Source organism: Taeniopygia guttata, chromosome 2 (assembly GCF_048771995.1).
Source record: "Taeniopygia guttata chromosome 2, bTaeGut7.mat, whole genome shotgun sequence".
NCBI classification, from domain to species: domain Eukaryota; kingdom Metazoa; phylum Chordata; class Aves; order Passeriformes; family Estrildidae; genus Taeniopygia; species Taeniopygia guttata.
The window spans coordinates 73,677,826-73,705,638 of NC_133026.1; the positions used below are offsets into that span (position 1 = coordinate 73,677,826).

General features: G+C 40.2%; 1 protein-coding gene across 5 annotated transcripts in view; it reads left to right on the forward strand.

Annotated features, from left to right (window-relative positions):
• The first annotated feature begins 19,037 nt into the window (after nucleotides 1–19,037).
• Nucleotides 19,038–27,813, forward strand: part of RAMP3 (receptor activity modifying protein 3) — a 42,425-nt gene continuing 33,649 nt past the window's right edge. For 2 of the 5 annotated variants that reach the window (XR_012053962.1, XR_012053963.1), the window contains exons 1-2: nucleotides 19,038–19,747; nucleotides 22,543–22,605. Coding sequence is in view for 3 of the 5 variants with exons in the window: in XM_072924245.1 (XP_072780346.1) it covers nucleotides 19,114–19,747; nucleotides 22,543–22,605 (697 nt within the window). In the remaining 2 variants the exon portion in view is untranslated. The remainder of the gene's footprint in view (nucleotides 19,748–22,542; nucleotides 22,606–27,813) is intronic. The other 3 variants (XM_072924245.1, XM_032746889.3, XM_002191528.6) reach the window with 3 other exon arrangements.

Sequence of the window (27,813 nt, forward strand, 5' to 3'; positions counted from 1 at the left end):
TGCTATGTAGATAAATTTCAAAAATCTTCCTGAAGCCTAGGTAGACAATATTCCCTTCATCTACCAGGCAAGTTGATTCAACATAGGAGTTTAAAAAGTTGTCAAGCATGAATTTCCCCTGGTGAATCCATGCTGACTACATGATTTTCTCCTCCTTAATGTGCCTGGCAATGTTTTCCAGGAATAGCTGCTCCATAAACTTCCTGGGGATAAAAAATAAGGCTGGCTGGCTTGTACTTTTCTGAGTCCTCCTAGCTGCCTTTCTTGAAGATGGGTGACATTTGCTTTCACCCAGGCTTTGGGCACTTCTCTCAGTCACCATGATTCATCAAACATTTTTAAGAGTGGACTCAGAATAACATCTGCTAGCATCCTTGGGACCTGTGGATCCATCTCAACAGGGCCTGTGGACTTAATGGAATACTTAGGAATTCAGTGACTATGCCTATAAAAATTTGCATAGGACATATTGACAGGTACCTGATGAGTGAGTGAAAAGCTATGGAAGCAATCCAAAAGGACAAAGAATAGAGCTCCCTTTTAAGAAAAAGCATCCTATAATGGAGCTAAGCAGCTTTAGATCCAGGTAGCCTTCTTCTCTGAAAGGACATGGAAGACATTATTTTACCTTATCCGGTAATAAAATGTATTGACCATTCACTTGCAATATAAAAAATTAAATTATTTCAGAAATTACTGCCTCCTAACTAGACAATAATGTACTGGCTGGGTATTCCCCTAAGAGATAAGAGCACCTTCTTGATGTCTCTTATGCATACAGACTATTCTAACTAGGTCATCTGAGTGGGGATTAGTGGTCTTTGAACTTCCTTTCTGATGAATTTGGAATATTTACTGAAGCAAGGACCTGAACATAAAATTTCATTTCCCATCAGTGCACGCTAACATCCATGGCTGTAATGCCATTGTTTCTCACTAACTGAGTCAATAATTTATTACTACAAAGTGGAACAACTCCAAGAAGAAAGATAAAGGCTGGATAATATTCTCTCTTGGTAAAGAGAGAATATTCTCAAATGAAGTTACCAAATTCTAAGCACTCCCTGGCCTAAAGCTACAAGGAGGGGGAGATGGACCAGGTTTCCTTCCACTGCTGTTCTCTTTGTCACTTCAGTGTTTAGTATGGGTATAAAGACATTCAAAAGGGTAGCTTTGCTGAATTAATAAGACTCAGTCTAAAAAATTAATTTTTTGCAGCTGAAAATAACAAATAAAATGTAATTAATTCCATGGAAGATTAAAATGATTATTTATTCATTTTGCATTTTATTATGTATAGTGTGTAACTTTGTCTTGCATTGTTCTACAGGTTTTCTAACTGGCACATGTTTTCTTATGAATGCACTGTCCTTACCTAAATACTCTCATATGGAGGAACATGCTTCTGATAAGAAGAGTACTAGGATGTCTTTACTTAACCTTTTATTTTTGCTGATGCTTGGTCCTGTGAAAGGAATGGATTTTTTAAAATTGAAATGTGTTACTATTATTTCCATGGGCTAATCCTCAGACTCTTCCGGAGTCAGAGCTGTCACTAGTCAGTTATTTTCCTATCTGCCTTTAAGTAGTTGAATGTTCTGGTCTAAAAGCAGCACCTTCTATGTAGCCATGCTCTCAGTTTCCAGTGTCATCTTGAATCCAAACACCCTCCTGCAAAGTACCATTGGTTCTGTAGTCAACTAAGGAAAAAAAAGCAGTCCATCCAGGCTTACTAATTTAAAAGATTAGGGTATGGTGCCCCTAAACAATTCTCTGCAGTGTAACACTACTTATATTTGCTGTGTTTCTTCAACTCACTTGCAAGGCATTCACGAGTTAGGTTCTTGGGAGAATTGCTTAGTTCGAAGATGATTAAAAAGGGTGTGGGAATGTTCTTGTGGCTCTGGTATGAGGATACTTTTCAAATCCATACAAACTTCCTGCAAATGCAAAAACTTGCATCCTGTATACATAGTGAACTACGTAAGAAATAATGGAACAAATAATTATTTAAATTTTCTAAAGGCTAGAAGACATTAGAAAAGTCCATAGCAAGTCTTCAGAGCCTCTAACTTTGGAGAACTTGCAGAACAGGAGTGCCACTGTGCCTCTGCTGGAGTAGACAAATTGACATGTAAAGGAAGAATGAAATTAAATGTATTTCAGAAGGGAATCAGTGAAGGTAGAATATAAATTCTTTTCATCAAAAAATGTTTCCAGAACCTGTTCTTCTTTTCTACCTGACTAATGTAATTGTTTGAATATATTTTACACTTTGATAGTATATTTTTCCGAGGTAGAAGGCTTTGTTGCCATGCAAAATTTGTATGTATGTATGTATTTATTTATTTCCTACTGTAACAGAAATATTTTCTGTTATATATCTCCTGTTTAGAGAAAAGCTCTTTTAATTTTTTTTTGAGTTCTTATTTGGAGGAAAAGTATGGATTGAAAGCAGCAGGTAGAGGTGAAATGAAGGAGATGTCTAGTGTCTTGATGGAGGGCATGTTTGGAAACTGGGATTTAGACAGCATTAATAAGAAGGGAAATTTAATGTTTTCAGCAGCTAATTTGTATAGAAGAATGGTTCTGCGCTTTTATTACTTAAGTAGTCTGTGTATTCTTCTTTATCAACTTCTAAGAAATCAGAAAGAAAATGATATGAATTATGAAGTGAATTAAACATGATAAAAACTAGCAGAAGTCCTAAAGATTGGAGGCTTGTCTCCCCCTCACACAGATTTTTGATGCACGGAACTAATGCTGCAATGCAGCACAACTGACTACCATTTGAGCAATAGATGATTAGAAAAGAATAACCTTGCAGATACTAAGTAAATGACATGTGTCTTCAAGAACCATAATTTGAACAATGGAAATAATAACTTAATTTAGCCTGTTGGGGAAGAGAATATAATTGCTGGTTACAGGATATTTTTTAAAAATTCTGAAAATATACCATATTACATCAAACATAAAAAACTTTTTGGTCTTCTTTGTATAACCACATTAATTTCATCTGTTTCAACTTCCTGGTAATTTTCAGATTCCCCTGCTAAATTTAAAGCAGTATGAGGACACGTATATATGTATATATATGAGGCAGATGAAGTGTCAAGGTGAACAGTACCCTATACTGTCAAAGCCAGATATCACTATGTAAGAGACCGTCTGAATCCCCCTCATTCTCCATTTGTCTTCTGATTGCCACAAGGAGGAACCCCTTCCCCCACAGCAGGTCCGGCTTAGAGAAGGCAACAGTGCAGGTGTAGCCACTGTACCATCACACTAGCTGTTCTGAATGAGGCCTGACAAGAACTTGGCAAGGAATTTGCAAGGACTTGGCAAGGAATTGGCAAAGATGTGGCATGGACCCAGCACAGGGCGTCCTACTGTGATTCCTGCTTCACTCTCCACCCTTAAGCCGAATTAACTGTTGGGGTGACCCTGGTGGTCTCTCACTGAAGACCCCTCATCTGCCTCATTACCACTGTGACAGATGGAGATTGAGAACCCTCTTCCCAAGGACTGAGACTGAGACCCCTGCCACAGGGAGTGGGGGAAATGGTGGTATGACCACTAATGACATGACCTGTTCTCCTCCAGTAACTCCAATGGACTTATTCTTCACTGTATTTGTCCTGCCTTTGTGGTTTCAGTGGACTCACCTGTTCCTCCGCAGCAATTTCAATAGACTCTCATTGTCCTGTATGTTCCCCCCTTTTCCCTCTGTGGACTATAACTGGACCGCTGGGCTGAGCAGGACTTTGGAGACTCCCCAACACAACAAGACGGATCCCCATCGTCCAGACTAGTGAGGATCTTGCCTGTGTTGGTAGCTATTCCCATCCCCCTCTTTCTCTCTCTATCCTTTTAACTCCTTTCTGACCTCACTATCACATTTATTGTTTTGGCCCCTCATAAAAGTGCATTTGTTGTGATTAACTGATAGTCCCCTGCTGTTTACCTTTTTGCACTTTGGGATTGGCTAACGAACCATCACGACACCCCACAACAAGCGGATCGTGACACACACTGCAAAATATTTATGACACCATGATCTGATTAGCACAGTACTTAAACCTAAGTTACTAGCTGTAAAAGGTGTAAATTGACACTAAAAAAAGCTCTCTGCTGAACAAATTGAGCCATAGTGAACAGAGCTGTGCACTATATACATACATACATATGGACGCCAGTTCATTTTTCCTTATTTATGGGACCCAATTATACTTTGGGACCTGCTTATACTTTCACAGAATTCCATATGCTCCTTTATCCTTGCCTCTACTGTACTTTTTCTTCCCTCCAACCTTGCCATTCTTTCTATCCCAGACTTAACCCATGACTTCTCAGTCAGATGTAAGTTACTTGAATTTTGCTGTGCCAAATGTCTCCCTCTTTGGGATGAATAGTGGTGCTTTTGCTGGGAAATGACACTGTACTATAGCTGTAAAAGTGTGTAGTGATTCTTCCCCTCTCCAATCTAACAGGTTGTGCCTGGAGGTAAAGGCTGGCCATTTTGGAACATGCTGTGGTACAACAGTTGGTCTTTCCCTTTTTTTTGGCACACACAAAATAGACAGCTCTTATTTCAGAATAATTAGATGCCTTATAAAGACTACTCTCTATGTAGCTCTCATTCTGGTTTCTTCTTGCCATGGTTCACTCCTTTACTTTATTTCCTCCTTTTTCTGAACCTCACAAGCTCATGCCTTTATTCTGTTCTCAATCTCATGTCTATATGCTGGCCCCTGGGCCAGCAGAAATATATAGCTTTTTTTTTGGTGCAAAGTGACGATCACCACTATGACTATTATAGAGTTTTATCTCTCAGATATCCCACCTTCTCTTTAGTTTCTTTCTTAATTATGGTTGTTGTAATTGGTTTTACCTACAGGTCAAACTTTAGCATTTTGGTGTTTGACTTACTGCAAAAAGGATTTCTGTCCTTTCTCAGAAGGGTTCTTGCATGTCTTCTGCCCCAGCAGTGTGATTATGGTTTGGACCTGCTCTTTCTTCCTTTTTCTATGTGTGTGGGACTTGGAACGCACCTATTAGAGAAGAAGGATTAATGCTAAAATGACTTAGCCATATAAAGTTATCTTATACTTTGCAAGTACAGGCAGATACTGACCGAGTCCTATTTGGTGTTCCCTTTTCTTCCTTATGGGACTATTGTCAGCTTCACTGGGTTCAGACCAGAGTGGATCCAAGTCCATTTGTACTGTCTATCCAGAAAGCTGTCTAAAACCTTAACTGCATACCACCTTGAGGTGGAGACAGTCTTCTAAGCTCCAGTTAAGGCTGCCCAGATAGAGACAGGACAGGAGTTACAACAACACTGAAACACTGTCAGTGGATTGAAGATGTCTGATGTGTTGTGAATGGAGCTGAATTCAATTCCTTCCTACCACATCTGCTCATGATGTTCTTTTGAGTGTCTGAAGAATACTCAAAGTCGCTTGAGGCTTATTTGTGAAAGACACAGAAGAGATGCATTTAGGAAAAAACCCTGAAAAACAAAACCAGGATAAAATCAAAACGATTCTCACCATATTCAAGCAAATGTTCTAAACACAAAATGCAATTATGAGTATCACAGAGAAGCTAAAGGCTGAATATTTATTTCCAATATAAAGAAAGAGACCTGCTAAATTTCATTTGCTGGGACATGTTTTGTTTGGCAGCAGTTGCTTGCAAATGTTTCTGTCTTGCAGGGTAAGAATTGCCAGAAGAGCTTTCTGTTTGTTTTCTGCAAAACTCCCCTATTCAGTAACTGTACTGAGTTCAGTGAAATACGTAGTACATAGGAAATAAATATTCTCCTTTGACAAACTTAATGAAACTGAAGAACAGGCAAGAAATCTTTATAAATGACCTTTTGTACATCTGATCTCTTCTTAATTTAAGTCATATTATGTTTTGTCCACACACAGAGCAGTTGAAAAAAGCACCAGGAAAAAAGATGATAGTAAGATTTTTACTGTGGAAGAGGCAGCACAGCAAGCTCTGTACTTGGAGACAGCTACCTCAACAACATAAAAGACTATCAATAGAAAAAGGCAAATAAACACTACTGTTGCAAGAAAGTTGTCATACGTGAAACTGAAACAAGATTCCCAGTATAATTCTATACCTTTAAAATTAATATCCTTAAACTCAGAAGTTATGGACCACAGGTCAAGTCTGAACAAGCATGAACTTTGCTTATAAAGCTTGTCTTTCTCTCCTTAAAATATGCATCAGTCAACAACAGAGCAGGACTGTATGAACTACCTTACAAAGAAACATGGGAAAAACATTGTGCCTAATGCTCTGTCCATACTGCCTTCAAGTAAAAGTACCCTGTGTGAAAATTATTGTGTGTAGGATAATAATTTATGACAGAAATTTAGCACCTGTTTCAATGAATGTGTGGCCAGAGATTCAAAGCTGTCTCTGGTTAATCCTAAAAACAGCAACTGTATGCATTATTTTGTAGGAATTTTTAATATAATCTTATAGCTAGACAAAGAAGCTTTACTTTTGAAGAAAATTCATTGACTGTGACTGATGATTGCATTTTTTTTTAAAAGTCTTTAAATAGCACCCAGCATGACCTTCTCTATCATTCTTCCGGGTACTAAGGTTAAGGATAGTTTGCTGTCTAAGGTACAGCTGCATTGGTATTGCTTAAGAGAAATTTTTACAAAATAATCCTAAAGATAGTTTTAATCTCAAGTAGAAAGTGCAGACTTTATGCAACATAGGATCAGATGATTTTAAGGGGAACACCGCTTTTCTATCCAGAAAAAATACAAATTATTTCTTTCTGTGAGAGATGATCAAATCTCCACCTTGTTCACAACTTTTAAGTATTTTAAATTCCAGAACTGAGCATATTCAAACATCTCAAGACACATATCTGTTCTGGGAATTCATAATGAAGATGGTGGCAAATCTTTTTCTTCCTTCTCAATCTTTCGGTCAGCAGTGCTTTTTTGTTCCTATTGCCTCTGCTGTGAACTCTGGGAAATCATGCACTGAGCTGCTGCTTTTTGCTTTTCCATGCTCTTCTTCACTGGGCTGAATGTTTCTCGTAGCCTGAGATCCACCATACAACACTGGTTTTACTTGTTTTATTTATTTTATTTATTTATTTGTTTTATTTACTTCTTTTATTTGTTTGCTGTAGAAGTTTTTACGACTGAAAGACAACTTTGGCTATGCTTCTCATTATTTTACTTTTTATTTTGAGCACCAGCTAACATGCTCCTAATGAAGCAGGACTACAAGCTTCATTAATGCTTAATAAAAGTTGTATTTCTGTTTGTTTGTTTGTTTCTTTTTGTTTTCTGCAGTGGTTTGATATTTTGGCTCTCTTGTCCGTTGCAAGCTTGGAATGGAAGCAAGTTCTGCTATTCCCTTGGCTCCATTTCCCCAGAGGCTCTTGCTTGTGCCCTAGTAAGGGCTCCCAACCTGCTGCACAGTTCACTGCTACTGCTTCCCAACTCTCCCTGTGTCCAATACAAGTACAAGGCAAGCACTAGAGTGCTTTTCATGCATCGCTGGCCAAGATACAGAGTGGCAGAGCACATTTTGGAAGGCAAAAAATGTGCTTGTCATTGATACATGACCTACTTTGAAAAATGCCCCATTGCACCACACACTTCTTTTGTGTGTGACTGGTATCAATCCTAACTAATTCTTTTAAGTTCCTATTCTCTTTCATAAACCAACATAAAGTCCTTTTTCCACTTGGAATACTTCATGTCTTTCAAAGTGCTTTTGGAACTGTTTTCTGCAGAAGTTTGATATCTCGGTATGGTGTATATAGGGACAGCCATTCACCAGTGCAACATATACACTAAAGCACATTGATGTGGCCTCATCATAGCATGACTGCTGCACGAAGTTCTATAAATATTTAAGACCACCGCATTCTACTGGATTTTTAAAGGAATATGCAGTGAGCCTTGGCCACTTTTTCTATTGTGATGTTGTGCTCTAGTTTCTAATCTAATTCCTGATTCCTGGATATCAGAAGAGAACAAGCTCAAAACCTAGCTCCTCAACAAGGGGGAAACAAAAATTAACTTGCAAGTATTTCCTTACATTATTTCTGGGCTAAATCTATTTACTTTTTTTTTTTTTTTTTTTTTTTTGGTTTTGTTTTGTTTGCTTGTACAGTAGAGGGAAAGCTGATACTTTATGTATTCAGTGTGTAACTGTTGCCTGTAAAGATAAAAAATGTGGGTGGAATAATGCATGAAGTTTTAGCATTGTAGTTTAGGAAGATGATGGACATTTATTCCAAGCCACTAAGCTAAATAAGTCAGATGATTTTAAGTCAGTGGTGTTAATGGTCTTGGAAGCATTTACCATGTAGAACTTAATACAGCAGAGGCTGCTCAACCATATGCTTTAATCTGATTTTATTACACTACAACTTACCTTGATGCTATTTATGTTCAGAAAAACTAATTTAATGGAAAAATTTAAATAGATGTATTTCAGTTACCTTTCAGTTACCTTTTTGACACTTTGAGAATTACATATTCTTTCCAGATTATTTAAGTGTTAAGGTTTTTTTTCCTCTATCTTTGTATTTCAGTTGCCATCAAATTGGTGTCAGTTGAGCCTGAGATTCAATCCAGTGGAACTCCCAATATAAAGGCACATGTACTTGTCCTTGAGCCTGTTTCTGTGACCACAATCCAGGTTAACCTCTCCTTCTCCTACCTCCATTAGATGAAACCATTTATGCTAAGCCCAATTTGATAAAACCAGGCAAGGGATTGGCTGCATATTTAGCTGGCCTGGTAGATTTGGAAGAAAATATAAAACAGCGTTTTCTTTTGCCTTCCCAGAGCCACAGTCACCCTGCACATCCAATGAAAAGTTTCTCAATCAGTGTTTATTTCCAATACACATGGGAATCGTCAGGAAACCCTCTAAAGAATAAAATGCCCCATTTTTCTCACTGCCCTTTGACTGCATTAGAAGAATCACCTACCTTGAAGCAGTCCTACTTGATCCTCCTGTTTCTGGTGCATCTCTGAACACCTGCAGAGAAGCATGGAGCAGCACCTCTGCTCAGCTGAGGGCAGAACTTCCTTTGAGCAATTTGGCTGGGGCCCAGCTGCTTTCTTAATTGCAGAGAGGGGGCCAGTTAAGGTGTTGCCTCTTGGGACACATCTGCTGCATGGCCTCTGGGTGGGAGCAGCAGAGTAGAGCAGAGGACCAGAGGAGTTGAGGAGACCTCAACAGGCAGCTTGGGTACATCATGATACCACACCTGACCAAAGCTGCAGTGACCTCTGAGGCTGTGGGTTCTTTTGGCTCTTACAGTCAGGAAAGCCTTGATTTCCCTCCATATCCTTTTGTCTGGGAATTAGTAGTTCTAGTGTACAATATAAGTGTACAAAGGTGTCAGCAAAATGCAGAGTTGGGTAGGGCTTTGAAGGATCTTTTTAATTGAAGACAAGAAATTTGAAAAAAACCCCAACTGTAGGATTTTCATAATGTAATGAGATGGTGGGGGTGCCTAGCACTGATGGCAAAAGTGTTTATCGTGAATTGAGTTAATAGAGGATGTGACAGAATGAGAGCTGTAGCTGCATGGACAGTCACACCTCAGGCAAGGGGAGAGGAAGGCACAGAAAACATCAACACTGATTTGTGAGCTTAAAGATGAGCTTAAATTTGTGATTGGCATTTTGGAAACCGAAATTGCCACTTTTACATCATATCTTTCCTGTTGTTACCCGTATTATTAAAGTAGATGGTTTTATAAGAAATTGTTTAATCACTGTACATGATTAATTCTGCTGTTTCTTTGCAGGCGACTGCTGGAATGGCAGCTCAGGCTGCTACCACAGGGTGTCTCTCCTCGGTACAGAATAGCATCATTTCTGCTGTGACCCACATCCTCTCCCTGCCGATAATTGCTTTCTCTTATCTAGTGGAGAAAATTATCTTCAAAGGATTTCTTTGATTAGGGAAATTCATTAATATGATGTCTAGATAATATTAATGCTTTCCTGCTTAAGTCTCCTCACTTAGTGTTTGAACAGCATATTATTCCATACTTTCTTAAGATTAGCATATTTGGATTTTAATAGAAGCTCTACTATCAATTAATTAACATTTTAACATTTTTTAGGTTCCAGAAAAAAATATTTGAGAAAAGTGAATCTATGTGTTATTATTTCAGAAAACATCCCTGCCCATCTTTTACACATACGGATTTAATGTAAATCCTTGGGAATGTTTACCTGAAGAAAAGTCTCCCACTTGGGCTTTTTGTGCTCATCTCGCAAACTGTCATATTCATACTTAGCAAAACGGACAATTAAGTAAATGTTCAGGAAGTTAAGGTCTTTTTGACACTACGAGCAGCAGCTAAAAGATGTGATTGTAAATAGTTCCCACCAGATGGCTCCCGAGGTTCAGAGGTAATGCAGTGCCAAGCACACAAACAGGATTTGGTTAATGACCAGAGATTCTATCATATCATAAACCACTCCTGCAAACAGCAACAGAGTTATAACTTTAGCCCAGACCCCATCGACGATCAGCATCACCACAGGGAACATGTGCATCAAGAACAGTGTTCTATAATGCGCCTGTGAGCACACATGCAGGGAACAAATGAAACATCATGGTGACCAGCAATGATTAAACCAATTCAATGGTTCCTTAAAGTAATTTGTTTTAACAAGCTCTGATCAGATCTGTTGTTATCTCAATCCTCCGAGTACTACATTGGGCACCAAAAATGTCGGCTGTGGTTTAACTCCAGCCAGCAAATAGAAGCCACATAGCTGCTACCTCACTGCCCTCACCCCAGTGGAAAGAGAATTGGAAAGAGGCAAAGCTCCTGGGTTGAGATGAGAACAGTTTAATAGCTCAAACAAAATAAAATACTACTACTTCTATTTAAAATTGTAATTTAAAAGAGAGACAAGGTGCAATAAAACTCAATAGAAACAAGTGATGCACAACACTATATCTTACCATCCAGTGTCTGACTCCCTGTCCATTTCCCAGCAGCAATTGGCCCCTCCCAGCCAGCTCTCCCAGGTTTATATACTGGAAACGGTGCCCTATGATCTGGAATATCCCTTTGGCCAGTTCGGGTCAGCTGTCCAGGCCATGCTCCCTCCCAGGTCCTTGTGCAGCTTCACACTGGCAGAGCATGGGAGCCTGAAAAGCTCCTGGCTCAGGGTAAGCACTGCTGGGCAACAACTGAGCCATTGGTGTGTTATCAATATCAGTCTAACAGTGAATTCAAAACATCACACTGTACCAGCTAAGAAAAAAACTAACTCTGTCCCAGCTGAAATCAGGACAGATCCCTTTATTTATTTCTTCCAGAAGGGAAGAAAGATAACAAGGAGTCTGTTAAAGGAAATTTATTAATTTAAGAAATGAACTTTCTGACTGAAACGATGAATCCAACTTTCATCATAAACTCATGGGCCTTTATTCAAAATTAGAATAGCAGTATTATGAAGAGTAGACAAAAAGTTAACAGTGATGGTTCTGATAGACAAAGAGTTGGGACATGGGTATTGTCTTTTAAAAGTAGTTGCCTAATTTACAGTGTGAACAGGTTTTGGTTTTTTGGTTAAATATTTAGGATTCTTTTTTTCCCCCAACATGCACTTTAGGCACTTTTGGGGAATCATAATTATGTAATATTATTTTTTTTGTTGTTGTTTTTCTGGGTTGTTATGTTTGGAGTTGGTTTTAAAACACACATTTATTTGAAGCTCTAGTGTATGATTAAGGCAAATTACACTCTTGTGACAGCAGTGCAAAAAACCCTGTACCTTCAACGTGTTCAATACTGACTTTACTGTAAACTTGAAATCTTGGTCTGATTTGGGCTGGGGGAGATTTCATATTTTCTGATAGGTGTCACTTCCTCTTGTGCAGCATTGTACTATGTCTGCTAAGATCAAGCAGTAAATTCTACCTGAAATCATTGAGTTGCAACTCAGTAGCTGAGATAGTAGTTGGAAATGGCAAGTTTGCATGTGGGCCAGTGGTACACTACGTAGCGTGCCTGTCATCCTCTTACTCACATGCTTCCTCTAATTTAGAAATATCTGGAGGCAATGACAAAGATAGCTCATCTTTGTTATATTTTGTATCTGTGTCTACCAACAAAATAACTGCCTATGTCAGTTAATCTGAATTATTTAAAACACTTTTGCTCATCTATATTATTTGTTCACTTCCCTTACATGGAAAAATTTAGTATCTAGTAAATTTCTTAAGGGAACTATTGTTATCTCACTTTTTTTTTTTTTTTAATCTTTTCTAAATTTAAAGCAAAAAGAAGTGATGGTAAGAAGAGATCCTGAGTAAGATTTAACTTGATACTTCCATAAGATGCAGATCATTCTACTATTAGAGTCAAAAATAGTGTGAGATGCTCACAGCAATTCAATTAAATATGAAGGGCTACATATTCTGTAAAGCGGAATTTTTGATGAACAAAGTCTTTTATAAAAAGTAAACATTTGAAAAGATAATATTTCCTTTCTTGTATCATTTATACTTTCATTTGAGGATTGATATTATTTCATGTTAACTAATGCATAAATACACACTTTTCTTAATAATAGGAATTTCCTTAAAGTATATGTTGGTTCTCTATGAATCCAAGATTGAGCACACCTGTCCCAGCACCCTACACTGCTGTTTGATATAGGGCAAATACAATGAGTGCTACCAGGATAAATCTGTAACCCATTGGTTCCCATCCATGTCCTGTTCTTATTTTTGTGCTGCCCCAGATGTTTGAGAAACATAATTTTTTCAAATGAGATCTATGGTCACTTGTCACACACTGAGATACTCTCTGTCATTTGAGGTCAGCAGAACCTAAGAAGATGCTCTCCTTTCTGCAAGGGCAATAAACTCACTTAAACCTTTCATTGATGCACTTGTAGATGTAAACAGTAGTTTCATTTCTGTGTGGGGGAAATAATTGGTCTCCTTTACTAAGATCATTTGAAGGGAATCCCAAGACATGAAAGTATGTAGTCAAATTGTGAAAGAACCCTTGTCAATGGATACATTTGCAATCCCTGGACAACTTACAAAAGAGATGGAAAGCATAAGCAATGGTGTCTCTGAAACACCACCTTTTTTTCCTCTCTTCTCCTTTTTAAATGGCAGTGACAATCAGTGATGTTCTTCAGGCACACTGCCAACAAACTTTCTCCAAATTTCTCACTAATAAGTGAAAGTATTTATTGTACATTTCTTCCCAGTCAGGAGTAAGGGAGGTAGTACTAATAAAATAAATGCATGATGAAGGGGAAGTTCTCTGAGTCTTCTCCTCAAGTAATGGAAGATGAGGCTCTGCACCATGGCACTCCTAGGGAAATTGGTCAAGTAGAACAGCATGAGGCAATATTTGTGCCTGCTTTCTCATTTTATGCAATTTGGAGCAAATGCTGTGAGATGTGTCAGTGAAAGAGGTGTGAGTGTTCTGTGCATGACTGGGGTTGCCTTGGAGCGGTAAAGATGACAAGATTAAAATAGAATGATTTATCATGATAGAAATATGTGTGAATTCAATAGCAGGTTGAACTCAGCCTTAATGAAAACATGTTATGATTTATTATTTTATTTTACTTTAGAAGGACAATTATACTAAGAATTAGAAGTGGATAATTAGAAATGTTATGTATTGCTCTCATTTTGTGCCACCAAATAACATTCTATTAACTATAGTAATATTTCCCATTTTATATAGTGCTGCATTTTTCAATGGAATGGTGATTTATGGAATTTCTCATTTAAGAAGTGTTCTAGGATCTACTCAGCCCTAAAGCCAGTCATTCATGCACCTAGGAAGTACAATTAGTCTGTTTTCATGTAAGAGGATGCTGGTTCACAACTGCACTGATCAGAGCCTACATGTGGAATCAGAAATCCTGTGCTCAGACTGAACTTGAACAGGCTTTGCTGCTTTCTCTTGCTGTAGATTTACGTTGCTGTCTCACCAAACTCTGTGGAGTTAGCTGAATTCTGATGGTTATAAAATTATCCTTGAATGTTCCTTTAGATATAGCTCAGCCTTAATCTCTGTAAGATTTTGTATGAAAATAAATTCTAACAGTGTTATTATTTGTAATAGAAAAAAAAAAACCAAAACAACTCAACTGTGTGTTTCCACTTTGCTTCTTGTATCTTTCTCCCTGATTTTCCAAGCTGAGTTATTTCTCAGACACAACCATATATGGGAGATAGTCTATATATTTTTTCATGGCATTTTCCAAACTAGTCAGCCAGCCTGTCACGAAAAACAAAATTAATTTCCGAGTAGAAAGTCAAGGCCTCTAGAATATAACTGACAGTTTTAAAGGTTTAAAACCTTTAAATTTAGTTTTGGTTTTATTTAGTCTAGAAGCATTAAATAAATGTGCCTTTTGCTTATGTTTACATTTGCATTAAAATGAAGGCATGATTTGTTTCCCATCCCTGAACCAAATTACAAAGAATTTCTGTTATAACATATCTTCTGGCTGGTGTTGAAAAAGAATAGCTGTGTACAACAGGAAGAGATGATTATGATGTGCATGACATACAGTCACCAGTGGTCTTGGGATACTCTTTCTAGTAAAAGAACAACAGATAGGAATAAGCAAGACATCCCAGTTCCTACGTATTTGCACTTGGGTCCTTTGATGGAAGCGTTTTGCACTGCTGGCTGTGAAGTGGGTGCCTTGGTGGAGGACCTCTAATTGGGGAGCTTCTCTCCAGAGAGAGGGAAGAGGCAGAAAGGCATTTGTCATCATTCCATAAAACCTGTCTGCTTTTCCTTGACCTGCATCATGACACTTGTGGAACTTTTAATTTTTATTTGGTAGGTGTTGGTGTTGATGGCACAGGGTACAGAAGTACCTTGTTTTTTTTTTTTTTTTTTTTTTTTAAATCAAGACAATTTACTGTACTAGAAAATAGTATGGAAACAAAGTAATTGCATATTCTTCTTCTTTCAAACAAAGCCCACATGCTTTGCCGTGGGAAGGCTGTCACCTCAGAGCTAGGTATATAAAATAAGAGGTGCTTAGAGGTCTTTGAGGTGCTAAATACTCACAGCTTAGCACTTTTGGAATAGAGAGCAATCTGGAACATGTAAACACTCCCTAGATGCTTTGCTCTCAACATAGAAACCTTGCTGAAATCACAGAGCACATCTATACATAACTTAAAATTTAAGCTTTAGAAGGCTGGCAAAATATTTGTGCGTGTCTGTATTCCATAACTGCTCTTATGTAAAAAAGTCTCATCTTTACATAAAACAATTGTTCTTTTTTCTCCTCCTTCGCTTCAGGTAATATAGGCATAAAGAGTTTCAGCTGATCAGAGCTGACCGATGTAAACTAAATTTCGGTATTATGTACAGTCAATATACCACAGTGGGGCCCTTGAGTCGCAGGAAGAAGTTGTTTTTTAACTGGGCAGTGTGGTTTATCATGTTTTTACATTTCCTATCTTGATGGTAAAAAGAGAGGAATTATCTTAATAACCTGCAGATCCTATTTTTTTTTTTTTTTAAATTTCTGGAGCAGGAACAGCATGTTTCTAGGAGCACTAAATAGGAAGGATGACCTACTTTAGTTTCAAACCGCAGGCAAACTGAACCTACTTTTTCAAACCTCAGTCCAGCGAGCAATCCCATTAAAACGTGGTCTTGAAAACTTAATGTGTCTTTTATACAAAATTGCTGTGCAAGGAAGAGGTGAAGAAAGCTTTCATCAGACACTGGGTAAAGTCCCTCCATATGGGCAAGCAGTCTCTCCCTCTGGGCAAATTCATGATGTGACAAGGAAAGGCAATGTTGTTCTCCATAGTGTAATGTCTTCAGCTTTTTCTCAATTTATTTTATTATTTTTTCAGTTTCTGTTGAATCGGTTAAACTCCGGAGCAAGAAAGTTTATTACCGTATTCTTCACCATTCTGAGACCTGTAGTGCTGGCAAAAATACTTGTCCTGGGCAGTTTGAATTCTTCCATCTCTTCTCACCATGAACTCCTCAGGAACTTGCTATACTGAAACAACTATCTACATGTCTTTTGCTGTATTTTCTTTTACCCAGTGTCTTGTTCGTAGATGTAAGCATTTTAGAAAAATTCTGAAGTAATGTGATTGCAGCACTGTCTTCAAAAGACTATGTTTCTGAGGTCACTGTTAGTGTCTGTGTCAAGGACTGGATTCAGAGCTCTGTATAGCAAAGGGCATTTATAGCCGGATTTCCATTTATAATTGGATTTCTGCTGCTGGTGTAGGTACATGATGCTACCAAAGCAGATCTGCAGAATCAAAAAGGTTGTTTGCAGTCATTCTGGAGTGAATCTCTTCGCATTACTGCAATACAATGGGAGTTGGGGGGAGTGGGCAGTCTTACTGAAAAACTGCAAACTGCTTAAGTTTTTTGAACCATCTTGAGGACTGTTCTACTGCTGTCACAGTTTTGTTCAAATGTGAATCAGACTTACTCATTTTAGAACACGTTGCTGAATATATCACCTACCATAGCTGATTTGTGATCCAATTGTTATAGGTAAAAATTATCAAGCCGAATTAATAATTAATAAATCAGATTTTTATTCAGCGATCAAGATTCGGTCTAAGACAGCCACAATCGAAAGAAAAGTGCCGAGCCCGGGATCGGCACTGGGTGAGACATAGGTCCAACCACTACAGCATAGGGTCTCCTATGTTCACACTGATTGTCCTGTCCCAGCGGTTCTTATATAGTTTATTCTGCCTGAGGCAGAGTTTTCTGCGATCAAGATTTTCTTCCTTTCAGAGTCCTATATATTCACGTATCTTCTTTTCTCCCGGTCAAGCTGAACAAAACTGTATCCAGACCGTGATGTAAGTCTATCATCGAGTTACTGGAATGTGGCATTGAGATGTATCTTTCCGATGTATTTATGGAGTATTCATCGCTTGGGAGTTCCTCGGATCACCTTGCTACGTTCATTCATTTGCAAATGAGGTCCTCCTCTCTCTTGCCAGCGGTTTCGACATGTCTTGAAGCAATCTCCCAACTCTGGCTTGCATGCTTAAAACCTTTTAAGAATATTTCTGACCAACATAACATATATTATATATATTTCTTTTTATAAACACGAATTATCCAAAATACACATAACACAATGCAACATGCTGCATTAGTGCATTTACCTATAAATTCTATCAATTTGTTCTACCTCAGAAAAACTGTTTGCACCTTCAAACTATGTGCTGCAAGCACAAAATGGTAAGTGCTTGCTGAATCTTGAGAGTTGGAAGAAGTAACACTCACTTTGCCAGTTCTTCATCTGAAACAGGAGAGGAAAACAAATGCAATTGATGTAAAAAGACCCATCACCATTATCTCCAGGTGTGTTACAAAAAACATTGCCTTTATACTGTATAATATACTGTACTTTTAAAACATTTTAAACATATAATATTGCAATAAACCATGATGCTTAGCCTCCTGGAAATCAATCTAAATTATTGAAAATACTAACTGTATTTTCAGATTTGCGAGAAACGGAATTTGTGATGGAAATCAAGATCTTACTGTTAGAAAGGATGCTATGTTATAGGTAAAAATTAATCTAGCCAAATTAAAAATAAAAAAATAATTTATTTAGCGATCAAATTCTATCTGAGCCAGCTACGAAGAAAAGGACAGTGCCGAGACTGGGATCGGTGCTGGATGAGACACAGGTTTGACCAACACAGCATACCCCTATGTTTCACACTGACTGTCATGCGCAAGCGGATTTTATACGGTTTATTTTGCTCGAGGCCAGGATTTCGGCAATCAGCCTTTTCTTTCCATTCAAAGTCCCACAGTTTTATAAAGTCTCTTTCCTCCGTGCTGAGTTGAACAAACCGGAGCCCAGGAAGCAATGTACATCCCTGATGGAGTTACAGGGAACCCAGTATTGAGATGTATCTTTTGGTGGTTCCAGCGATCTCAGTCTTGGGTAGTTGCGAGGACAATCATTGCCTAGGAGTTCTATATCACCTTGAGAAATGACCCATCAGGACCTAAGGACCTATGTGTATTAACTTGTAAATGAAGTCTTATCAGCTATAGTTTCAACATATGTGAAGCTCTGGCTCGTATATTTTATGCCAATAATTTCAGTAATATGAAACATTACATACCTATCACCCTACAGGCACACATAACGTATAGATGGTATAACTAGTCTGTGGTGTATGTGCCTTCATGCTTGTCACTTCGCTGCAGCTCCTTCTGGCAGGGGCAGATTGCAAACACTCTTTACAAAGCAGAAATGGCAGCCCCTCTGCTGAAGGATGATATCCCTGAGCTATGGCTTATTTATGGTTTATGGTATTTTACAAGCTTTGCTTCCAGCTAAGTGGAAGAAGTGGCACAAAAGTGATAGGAGGTTAACTCTCAGTGACACACTTAGATGTCTGCAGAGCTGTTTCAACATTGGATTCCCAACTTTCTCTGTGGTTTCCAAAGTTCTCCATTTCCTTCAGCCTAGACAACAGAATAAATCAGACAAAGGTTGTGTACTGAAAACAGTGGTTTCAAAGGCACATTTTGGGGTCCCAGTCCCCAAAAGTGTTTGGAGCACTGTGCAAGGCAAGTGTACAAAGTCAATGTTAACAACCTGACTGACACCTAAAAGTACTCTTTGTTCTTGTGTGTGGCTTGAAAATCTCTTTTGAAATTTGATGGCACATTTGACCTTTAATAATGGCAGTGATTTAATATTCTACTAGAAGGCCTTTATTGAGGTGGAGTGTCCATGTACCCAGAAGAACAGTCTGAGTCCTTGTTACTGAGCAATACTACTATTTTTAGGTAAGAAAAGTCGCCTTTAGCAGCTTCCCAGTCTGGTGTTTCTCGATGGAGATGCTAATTTCCTAGAGAGCTCCAGGAACACAGCTTTTAAATATTGATGAAAATCAGGAGCTGTACCATCTCTGAAAAGAGACAGGCAAAGATGAAATTGCAACATAAAAATACACATACACGTAGCATCTTAGAACTCCAGGCTGCTCTGGGTCTGTGTGGGGTCAGCCAAGCTCACTCCCCATGTTCAGCTGTAAATACTGAGCATGCCAGCACGTCGGTGCCGTGCAATGGCTGCAAGTGGGCTAACACAGGTGGCCCTCCAGCATCTCATGCCTTCACCCCCACCGCCAGGATGTTGTGATAGGAGGAGAGCAGCTGATCTGGCTCCCAGGGCAAGGGGTGAAGAATCCCTGAATCCCTCAGACAGTTACAACCAGAACTGTCACCCTGGGGGTAGTTGCCTTTCCCCTAAGCAGCCACACAGACCGATGGCTGGGAGCGGCATCGCTCCTGCCGTGGCTGTTGGAGGAGCGGGAGGCACAGCCGCGCTTCTGTGGCCGCACACACAGCACACTCGCACGTGCTTGCCCCTGCTCCTATCCCTGTCCCGTTCCGAACGGCCCGGCCCAGCCCGGCCGCCGTTTCCGCCCCGCTGGGAGCACCCGGGGCGGAGGAGCTGCTCCCCTGCGCCCCCGCCCACGCTGCCGCCGCCGCCCGGGGCTGGACGCCGAGGCATGAAGAGCCTCCCCTGCGGGCGGCCTGAAGCCAGTTCGGGCCTTCTGCGGCTGCGGACCGGCCGCCCCATGTGGGCTCCGTCCTCCGCGGCCGCTGCCGCCCGCTCCGGGATGGAGGCGCAGGGCAGCCGCCGGCAGCAGCTCCCCGTCCTGCTGCTCTGGGGTAAGTGGCTGGCGGGGCTGGCCGGGGGCGTCCCGGCAGCGTGCGGTGGGGCTCGCCGCTACCGCCCCGGGACTGCTGCACCGGGACGGGCTGAGCATCCTCGCGGGTGCGCGGTCTCCTAGGGCAATGCTTCAAGCCGGGACGTGGGGCTGAAGTTCGGGGAAGGTGGGAGCGCCCCCTCTTTGGCTAGAGCATCCCTTTGGGAGGAGGTCTCCGGGCCTCCCTTGCCGGCGGGTCGGGACGCAGCGGGGATCACTTTCCCTCCGGGGCTCCCCATCCCGAGCATAGCGGCGGCTTCGCAGCGAGAGCGTTCCAGCCGCGCCGGGCGGGCAGCGGGGCCGGGCGCGGCTTCAGGGCCGGTGGTCCCCTTCAGCATCGCGCCGACATCGCTGAGAGGAGTCCAGGCCCCAGGGAAAACTATCTCAAACTTCTTGCCTTAGTCAGGCTTTCCATCTTGGATCCCACATGGATTCTGGGGAGGTGTGTTTTGCTATTGGGAAAGGTTTTTTCCTGAAGAATGAAGGGCTGATTCCTGTTAGAGTAGTTGAGTTTCAAGCACTTAGCTGTCAAGCACAGATATCCTTCAGGTCTTTCACTTAGTCTGCCTTGGCTGCTGGAAAAACTATTGTTCATTGTCAGGTAGATTGTTTAGGGCTCTCATATTTAATGCGTTGCAGTCATCTGAAGTTGCCAGAAGTCTGCTCTGATCATCTTCACTCAACGGGAAGCTGAGAGATGTAGTTGATTTCCTGTGAGTCACACTTAAGTAACAAAAATTCAAGCCTGGTACCTTTAGAAGATATATTTGAGGACTTCAGAACTTTGTTATTTTGGACCCCTTCCAAAACTGCTAAACACTGCAATATTTCTATGAAAAGACCCACAAACAAATAGACAGTTTCGACAGTGTTCAGTGGCATCATCCTTAGCTGGTCTGTCAACAGAATGACATGCCACATGCACACATTTCTGATTCTCTGTGGCTTGAGGACTTCTAAAATCTTACCTTAGTTGCTCAGATTTCTGTTATTCCTCAGCTGAAAAGAGTAAAAAGACGACCAACACTTGTCCTGACATGTGAAATATTTATGCAGTCTTGAACTTAGGTAACTAGGCAATAATCATTTTGTGTGGGGAGACGATGTTGCTGTGATTTTTGCAAAGCAGAATTACCCACTGGAGATCTGTTTCCAGAGATTTACTAGAGTGAAGGACAGTGTCACTGTGGCTCAGGAAGCTACGGGACATTTTTCACCAGAGAGGCACAGATAAATCAATTGTGCTAGACATTTTTAACTGTGCTAGTTCCATTCCTAATAGAATAATGCAGACACAAAAGATTTTAAGAATATCTGTTAACTGATAATACATTACTTTTGCTTGGAATTGGAAAGGGTAGATATAATCAAGAACTAATTAAATGAGACTGGTTTCCTAGTAGAAAAACTTTAGAGTTTTAGGATGTGAACTCAGGTTTTTTTATAAGAAAAGCCTAAATTGGTAGAAAACTAAATTGCTTATTTGGGAATACAAACACAGTTTTAAAAATAGCTATTTTGGAACTATTTTAAAATAGTTATTTTAATTGAATGGTCATTCTTAATGTTTTTTTTTTTATTAAGCACAGAGCTGTGACCTCTGTCATTAAGGTTGAAACTACCATTCCTCAGTGCTAAGCTCACTGAAGGCAGTGGGAAGCCCATCTGGGGGTGGTGTGGGACTGTAGTTCTGTAACCACAGGCAACTACTTTCTTTATCTTTCTGCCTAGGACCTTTGACTCATTATCTCTATGCATAACTGTTGTGTTGTCCATCCTTAGTGAGATGGACAAAAAGGCAGTGTGTTCACTCAGTGATTGTAGGAGAAGCTGAATTTACAGAGTGTGGAGGGGAAAGAATGCATCAGCTGAGGTACTTGGTACACAGGCATATCATCAGTTCTGTGAAGTGCAATAACATCCAGAATGGGTAAGAGCTGGAAATACCCGCTGTCAGGTGAAATCCTCTGATTGGCTTAGCAGAGCTGTAGATACTTGGAAGACACCTACGAACTGTGGAATCTAAGCACCGAAGAAATAGCGTTGTATTTACCATCATACCAAATTTTCTTGATATACTTCTATGTATGGAAACTGAGGTAAGAAGAAACTGAGGTTAGGGCTTGACCACTTTTAACAAAGTGATTTTTTTACACAGGTAATTGTTTTGGAATCCCTGCCCAAATGTTTCTCCTTCATTCCTTATGTAACACCTGCATTTCCATGGTACTATTTGTATTTGAGTGAAAAGATGCTACCAGAGTAAAGCTAGGTATTTTTTAAATTCCAGAGTAATCTTTCTCAATATATTTCTATAAACCCATTTCAAGAGAGATGGTGTGATCCTTACCAGGAGCAGTTCTTGTGTGCAGATTTCAAAGATAGTCAGTAGGTTTTTGCATTTCATAATCTGTTTTCACAGGGGTCAGCCAGGCTTAGTGCTTTGGTCACAGCTGAGCAGCTGGACAGTTGGAAACAGCCTGGTCCCAATTACATTTTTATTTTCTGTTTTAAAGACTATACCTCATCTGCAAACAATAATGAAAAAGTTGTGTATAAAAGTCCAAATTCTGTAAGATCCGGAGCTGCCCTTGTGTGAAACATGGCATATGTAAGTCCTGGAGAGTTTGGATTCCAATGATTAAAAAAAAAAAAATCCAACAGGAAACAATTTTAGTGGGTTAAAGTTTGAAAACCAAATCAAGGTTTTTTTTTTTTTTCCCATTATTTTCTTATGAATATCATGCTGTTCTGCAGCTGCAAAGGGTGGAACAAAGAAAGGGAATACCATTGTAGGAGTTCTGAATTTAATAGACCAAGGTGAGTATGTGTGTGTAAACAAATAAACTTTTACAAAACAGACCATCTTATTCTGAGACCGACCACAGAGTTCTAACAAAAACACATCTCTGCCAAAATTATGCTTGATATTGTAAAGATGTGATTTTCCACACTAAAAAAGCAGGAAGACAGGCAGCAGACACCACCAACATTCATCATGAAAGCAAAGCATCTGGTGTAAACGCAGCCTGTGTTCTAATTTGTTGTTGGATCCAGGCATTCTTCCCACCACCCTTCACCCTGTTTGTGTCTCCTAATTCTTTTATTCAGGAAGGTGTTGCTTCTTTTCCAACACCTACATGTGCAACAGGGGACAGGTTCACACCAGTTCCCTTGAGATGGTGAATGGCAGGATTGTCCCTGTGGTGGCAAGTGGACTGCAGGTGGTAGCACAGAGCATCAAATACTATCTCGAGCTGGCTTGGTCCCAGCCCTCAGAAGGAATGGAACTCATTTTTGAAGGTAACTCCGGGCTTTTAAACCCTGATTTACAGCAATGAGATCCAATCCTGGAGACCATTTAGCTAATGTAAACTGTTGCTCCTAATTAGTAAGAACTTGTTATCTACATCCTCATTAAGACTTTAAATACCCTTGGTGTCTCAGGACTTTGTCTGTAGGTTTGTTTTGCCTATGAGGCAAATCATAAGAGTCTATGAAGTGGAGATTGACTTCTACACTGAGACAGACAGGTACTGCTATAGGTGCAGATACACACAAACTGCATGATTTGAAGGAAAGGGTCTTGAGTTGAGCTCAAGGGGAGCTATGGGAGGTTTGGTCAGTAAAGTGTTGAACCACCAGTAGTTTATTGTATCATTTGTGTTTTAGTTTCTCCCACCTATCTGCTGGTAACTGAGTTGATTCATGGCTTGAATTGAAAACAATGAATCAATTTCTAGTTTGCCTTACCAAGGAAAAAAATGTTAGAAATGGTCCAAAGGGTAGAGAGGATCCCTTGTTATCTTCAGAGCAGCTTAACATGATCTACCATATTGTCTTGGACAAGTGGCATGCCTACATAACAGCCCTTGGTGTCAGTTTGTCTCCAGTAATACAGAATTTTGTCTGTATGGAGTCAGATTGATGGGCTTCTGCAGATGGGGTGTCACTATGCTCTGAGCCAGGGGGACTCTTACCTGAAGAGGAAGATGTGGCAGGTGCTGCTGAGACCCTAGCAGATACTGGGCTGATGAAAGCACATCTTGTTTGCGTCTGACCAGATTAACCTGGGTGAGAAAAGAACTGTGCAGAAGCACTGAGCCCTACAATAAAGCATATGTCTTAAGATTTTCACACTCTAATAAGTGTGACTAATTTGCCTTTATTTTGCAGAGCATTATCTGTGGGCAGTGTCAGAATAAGTAGTGTAATTAACATTGGCCTGTAATGACTGCCACTTATTGTGTGAAATCGTTTTGTTTCCAAATGTCACAAGTAACAGATCCCTTTTGCATCCTTTTGTGTCCAGAGTGATTCATGGTAAAGACTCTAATTGATATAAAGTTTTTTTGCATTATTGTTGTTGTGTCAAAATACATAGTTTGAGATTTGACAGAGTATGCAGCCTTTTTTCTGGGTGGCCCCTCTACCTTTAGCACAAAGGGAAAGAGATTTCACAGCTATAAAATGTTGTGAAGAGATGGGGAGATACTGGAACAGGAAATGGAACCTTATAGAAGTCATTCATGTTGTCATCAATAGGATACAAAGCTCATTTTTCTTCTGAGACTTTAGCACTTGCACGTAAGTTTTGATCTGTAATCTCTCTGTGACTGGAGAGTGTCCTCAGGGTGTTCTCCATGAGGCTACTTGCAATTGATATTGTCTGAGGACCTGTGGCTGTCTCCGGGCTGTCCAGACATGCGTTCTACAGCTTTGGAGTGGAGGTGGCCTTTGCTTGAAGGGGATCTCAGCTTTTGCATCAAGGTTTTGCTGTCTGGTAGCCACTTGGGACCATGGAACAGATTTTCTCTTCATGCTTGTTTTTGACAAGTGGCTGTAAGTGTAATGCTGTCTTTCCACATCTCTTCAGTTCATGAGCTGTTCCAGCTTTACTCCTCAATGATCTCCATGTACCAAGAACATCACTTATCCAATTTAATATTAGAAGAGGTTTCTTTAAATGTATTTAGCCATCTGTATTGTAAACTTACTCTGATAAAGCATTAAGATAATATTTTCAAGAGAAATAGGAAAAACAAATTTCTTTTTTTCTTTCAGTGAAGAGATGGTCAAAGCCTTTATTTCCATGGGGTCATCAATTGTCATTCAGAATGTGTGAAATCTCCTTTATTTTTAGAAAGCAGATCAATATTTAGTTTTATTATAAGCTGCGTCTATATTTCAAGCTAATGCAAAATCAGAACTTTTGTAAAATAATGTAAATCTCTTATTTTTGACCAGTGGACGTAAGTGGATTTGCATTCAGGAATGGTAACCTTTGCCATTAGTAAATGTGGCTGCTGAACATAATTGCAGGGCTATGTTTGGGTGATAATTTTTTACCATGTGATGCACAATGAAGTAGAGATAATATTGCTGGAATAACCATCGGTCCAGTTTCTAGTTAACTGGCTCCAATGTAAACCAGAAACAACAAAAAAATTTGAGCATTGTGAAGTAAAGGTCAAATTAAAACTAGGTTCCTCAAAAATACTTGTTTTCTTTCTGTACTTTAAGATTTTTTTGGAAAGAAATATTAGTGCTCTTTTCTTGGATTTAAATATTTTTGAAAATTGGGAGAGGAATCTCTCTCTGTGAAGTAATGTGACATTTTAGACTTCCTGTTTTCAGTGAGTTTTAGTTCAAGTACGTTCTAATTCCTCTTTGTCTTATCTTTCTGATGGAACAGTATAGAACAGGTGGAATGTGCACTGCAAGACCATAAGAATACTTGTTGCTATACGGCTTATGCTGTTCCATACCAAATATGCCTGTGCAATATTTAGGTTTTCTTTTCCTCCCAGCTACTTCATATTTTATCATGCAGTGATTTAGTAAACAAAAACTTGTCAAAGCAATAAAAAGTGCTGGTAGAAAAAATGTGAAATAAACACCTCTTGTAGAAAATGGGGGATTCTTGCAGTCTTGAAATGTACGCTGGAAATCTTTATGAAGAATATCTGTATTGGAGTAGATGTTCTAGGTTTAGTCCAGAAATTATTGAAAGACCTTCTTCACCTTGTGTCGTGGTTTGACACGGAAAAAGAATTTTCTTGGATCAAAGAGGTTAATCCAGTCAGGGTAGGATACTGACACTTGGAGTGACCAATTGAGGGTGGACGTGCCTCTTGAGAACACAGAAGGGTTAAAAGCAGAATTCCCAGGAGAACTCTCTCTCTTTGGTTCTGGTCCTCTGAGAGTGCAGACTCTCCCCCCACAGCCAGGTGGCTGGGTGGGGGACAGGAAGCCATGTGGCCCAGGTTGAGGTAGGCCGAAGGGTGAAGGGTGGAGGGTTTGGAACCGAGGGTTTGGAACCGGTTCCGAGTCTCTCTCTCTCTCTCTCTCTCTCTCTCTCTCTCTCTCTCTCTCTCTCTCTCTCTCTCTCTCTCTCTCAAGAGACAGCAACAGTGCTGTACTCTGGCAGAGGAGGAGCGGGGGGAGGGTGGGGTGGAAGTGTGTCCAGCCGTGGGAGCTGGAGCCTGGGTCAAGAGCGATCCAGGGAGTCAGGACTTTTAACCCTTCCTTGAGAAATAAAAGCTTTGTGAAATTTTACTCTTCCTTGGTTTGAAAGAGAGGAAGAGACAGCCTGGGACCAGGGATGTTAGGGAAAGAAGATTAGGGGGAAGATGATGGAGTGGCTTTTGGCTGGACTTCTCCTTATTAACCATAGACTGAACCAATTTTCTCCTCCAAGAGAGACTGCATTTTAGGGGGATGTTTGGTGACCCAAGAGACCTGCCTCAGTGACTACCAACACAGGAGTGGAGTGAACAGAGAAGAGTTGAGGAGGGTGTGGTGGTGCCCTCTGTCTTCAGAAAGAAGATGATCTCTGTTCTTGAGACCATTGGCCCCAGGGGAGGAAGAAAATGATGGGGACGGTGGTCCCAAAAAATGAGAAACTGAACTGTTGTTTTTCTTTGGTCCTTGGCAAAGCATCCTTGGCAAAGCATCCTTGAAAAGAAAACCCTATGAGCAGTCTGTCCATCCATGTATGGTGGTGAGAGCACTGTGCATGGAAAGGAGAGTTATCACCATGGCAAAATTCTTCTCTGGGTGGTGCCATGTGTGACCTGGAAACACAAGAAGTGGCAGCTGTGTTTCTTGGAGTGTCTGTGGCACCAGAGAGACTCCTCTCTCCCTTGATGGACTGAGTATTGATTATCTGAAGGGTAGGAACCTGATTGGGGGTCCAAGCTGTGTCTCACTGTGGTTTGTTGGAATTGAGGGGGGAGGAGGGATGTTTTGGAAGGTTTTCATTTTGGATTTAGTGTGTGTTTTTCTTTCTTTTTTCTTTTATAGTAGTATAGTAGTAGTTTAATAAAGGTTTTTTTCCTTTGTCATTAAGCTTGGGCCTGCTCTGCTATGTTCTCAATCGCATTTCACAGCATTCAGTTGAGAGGTTGCATTTTCATGGGGGCGCTGGCACTGTGCCAGTGTCAAACCATGACACCTTGTTCTACAAAAGATCTGGAAGATGTGAGGGATTCCTTCTGGTATCGGAGTACCACTCCACAGCTGTATAAATAAATTAAGCTCTTTATAACTTCATGAGTAGAAGTATTGTTGACACATTTGAAAAACTAGAGGGAAGGGAGTACTCATTCTTATCTACTCTCCTTTCTAGTTATTTCTTGCATGACTCCAAAATAATTTACCTCAGGCTTTAGGTGAAAAAGTTTGCCTGCCATATAGGAGCAAAGCCACAGAAAATATCAGCCTTAAAACATCTCTAAGACTGTGAAAGCCGGCAGATTTAGGTAAACTGTTTTGCAGGCCCACTGATAGTGTTGGAGCTAAACAAACCCCGATCTATAGATGAATACAGAGAATAACCAATATTGTTCAGTTGAATCTGCTGTTGGCCAAGGCTGAGCCCATCAGTGGCCGTGGGAACATTTCTGGAATTACATAGTTTTGATGGGGGAAAAAAACTGCTGCAGAACAGCAGTTGAAAGTGTGGAGTGATAACATGTGAGACAAGCAACTCTGGTGAGTGCAAAAGGAGGGGGAGGAGGTATTTCG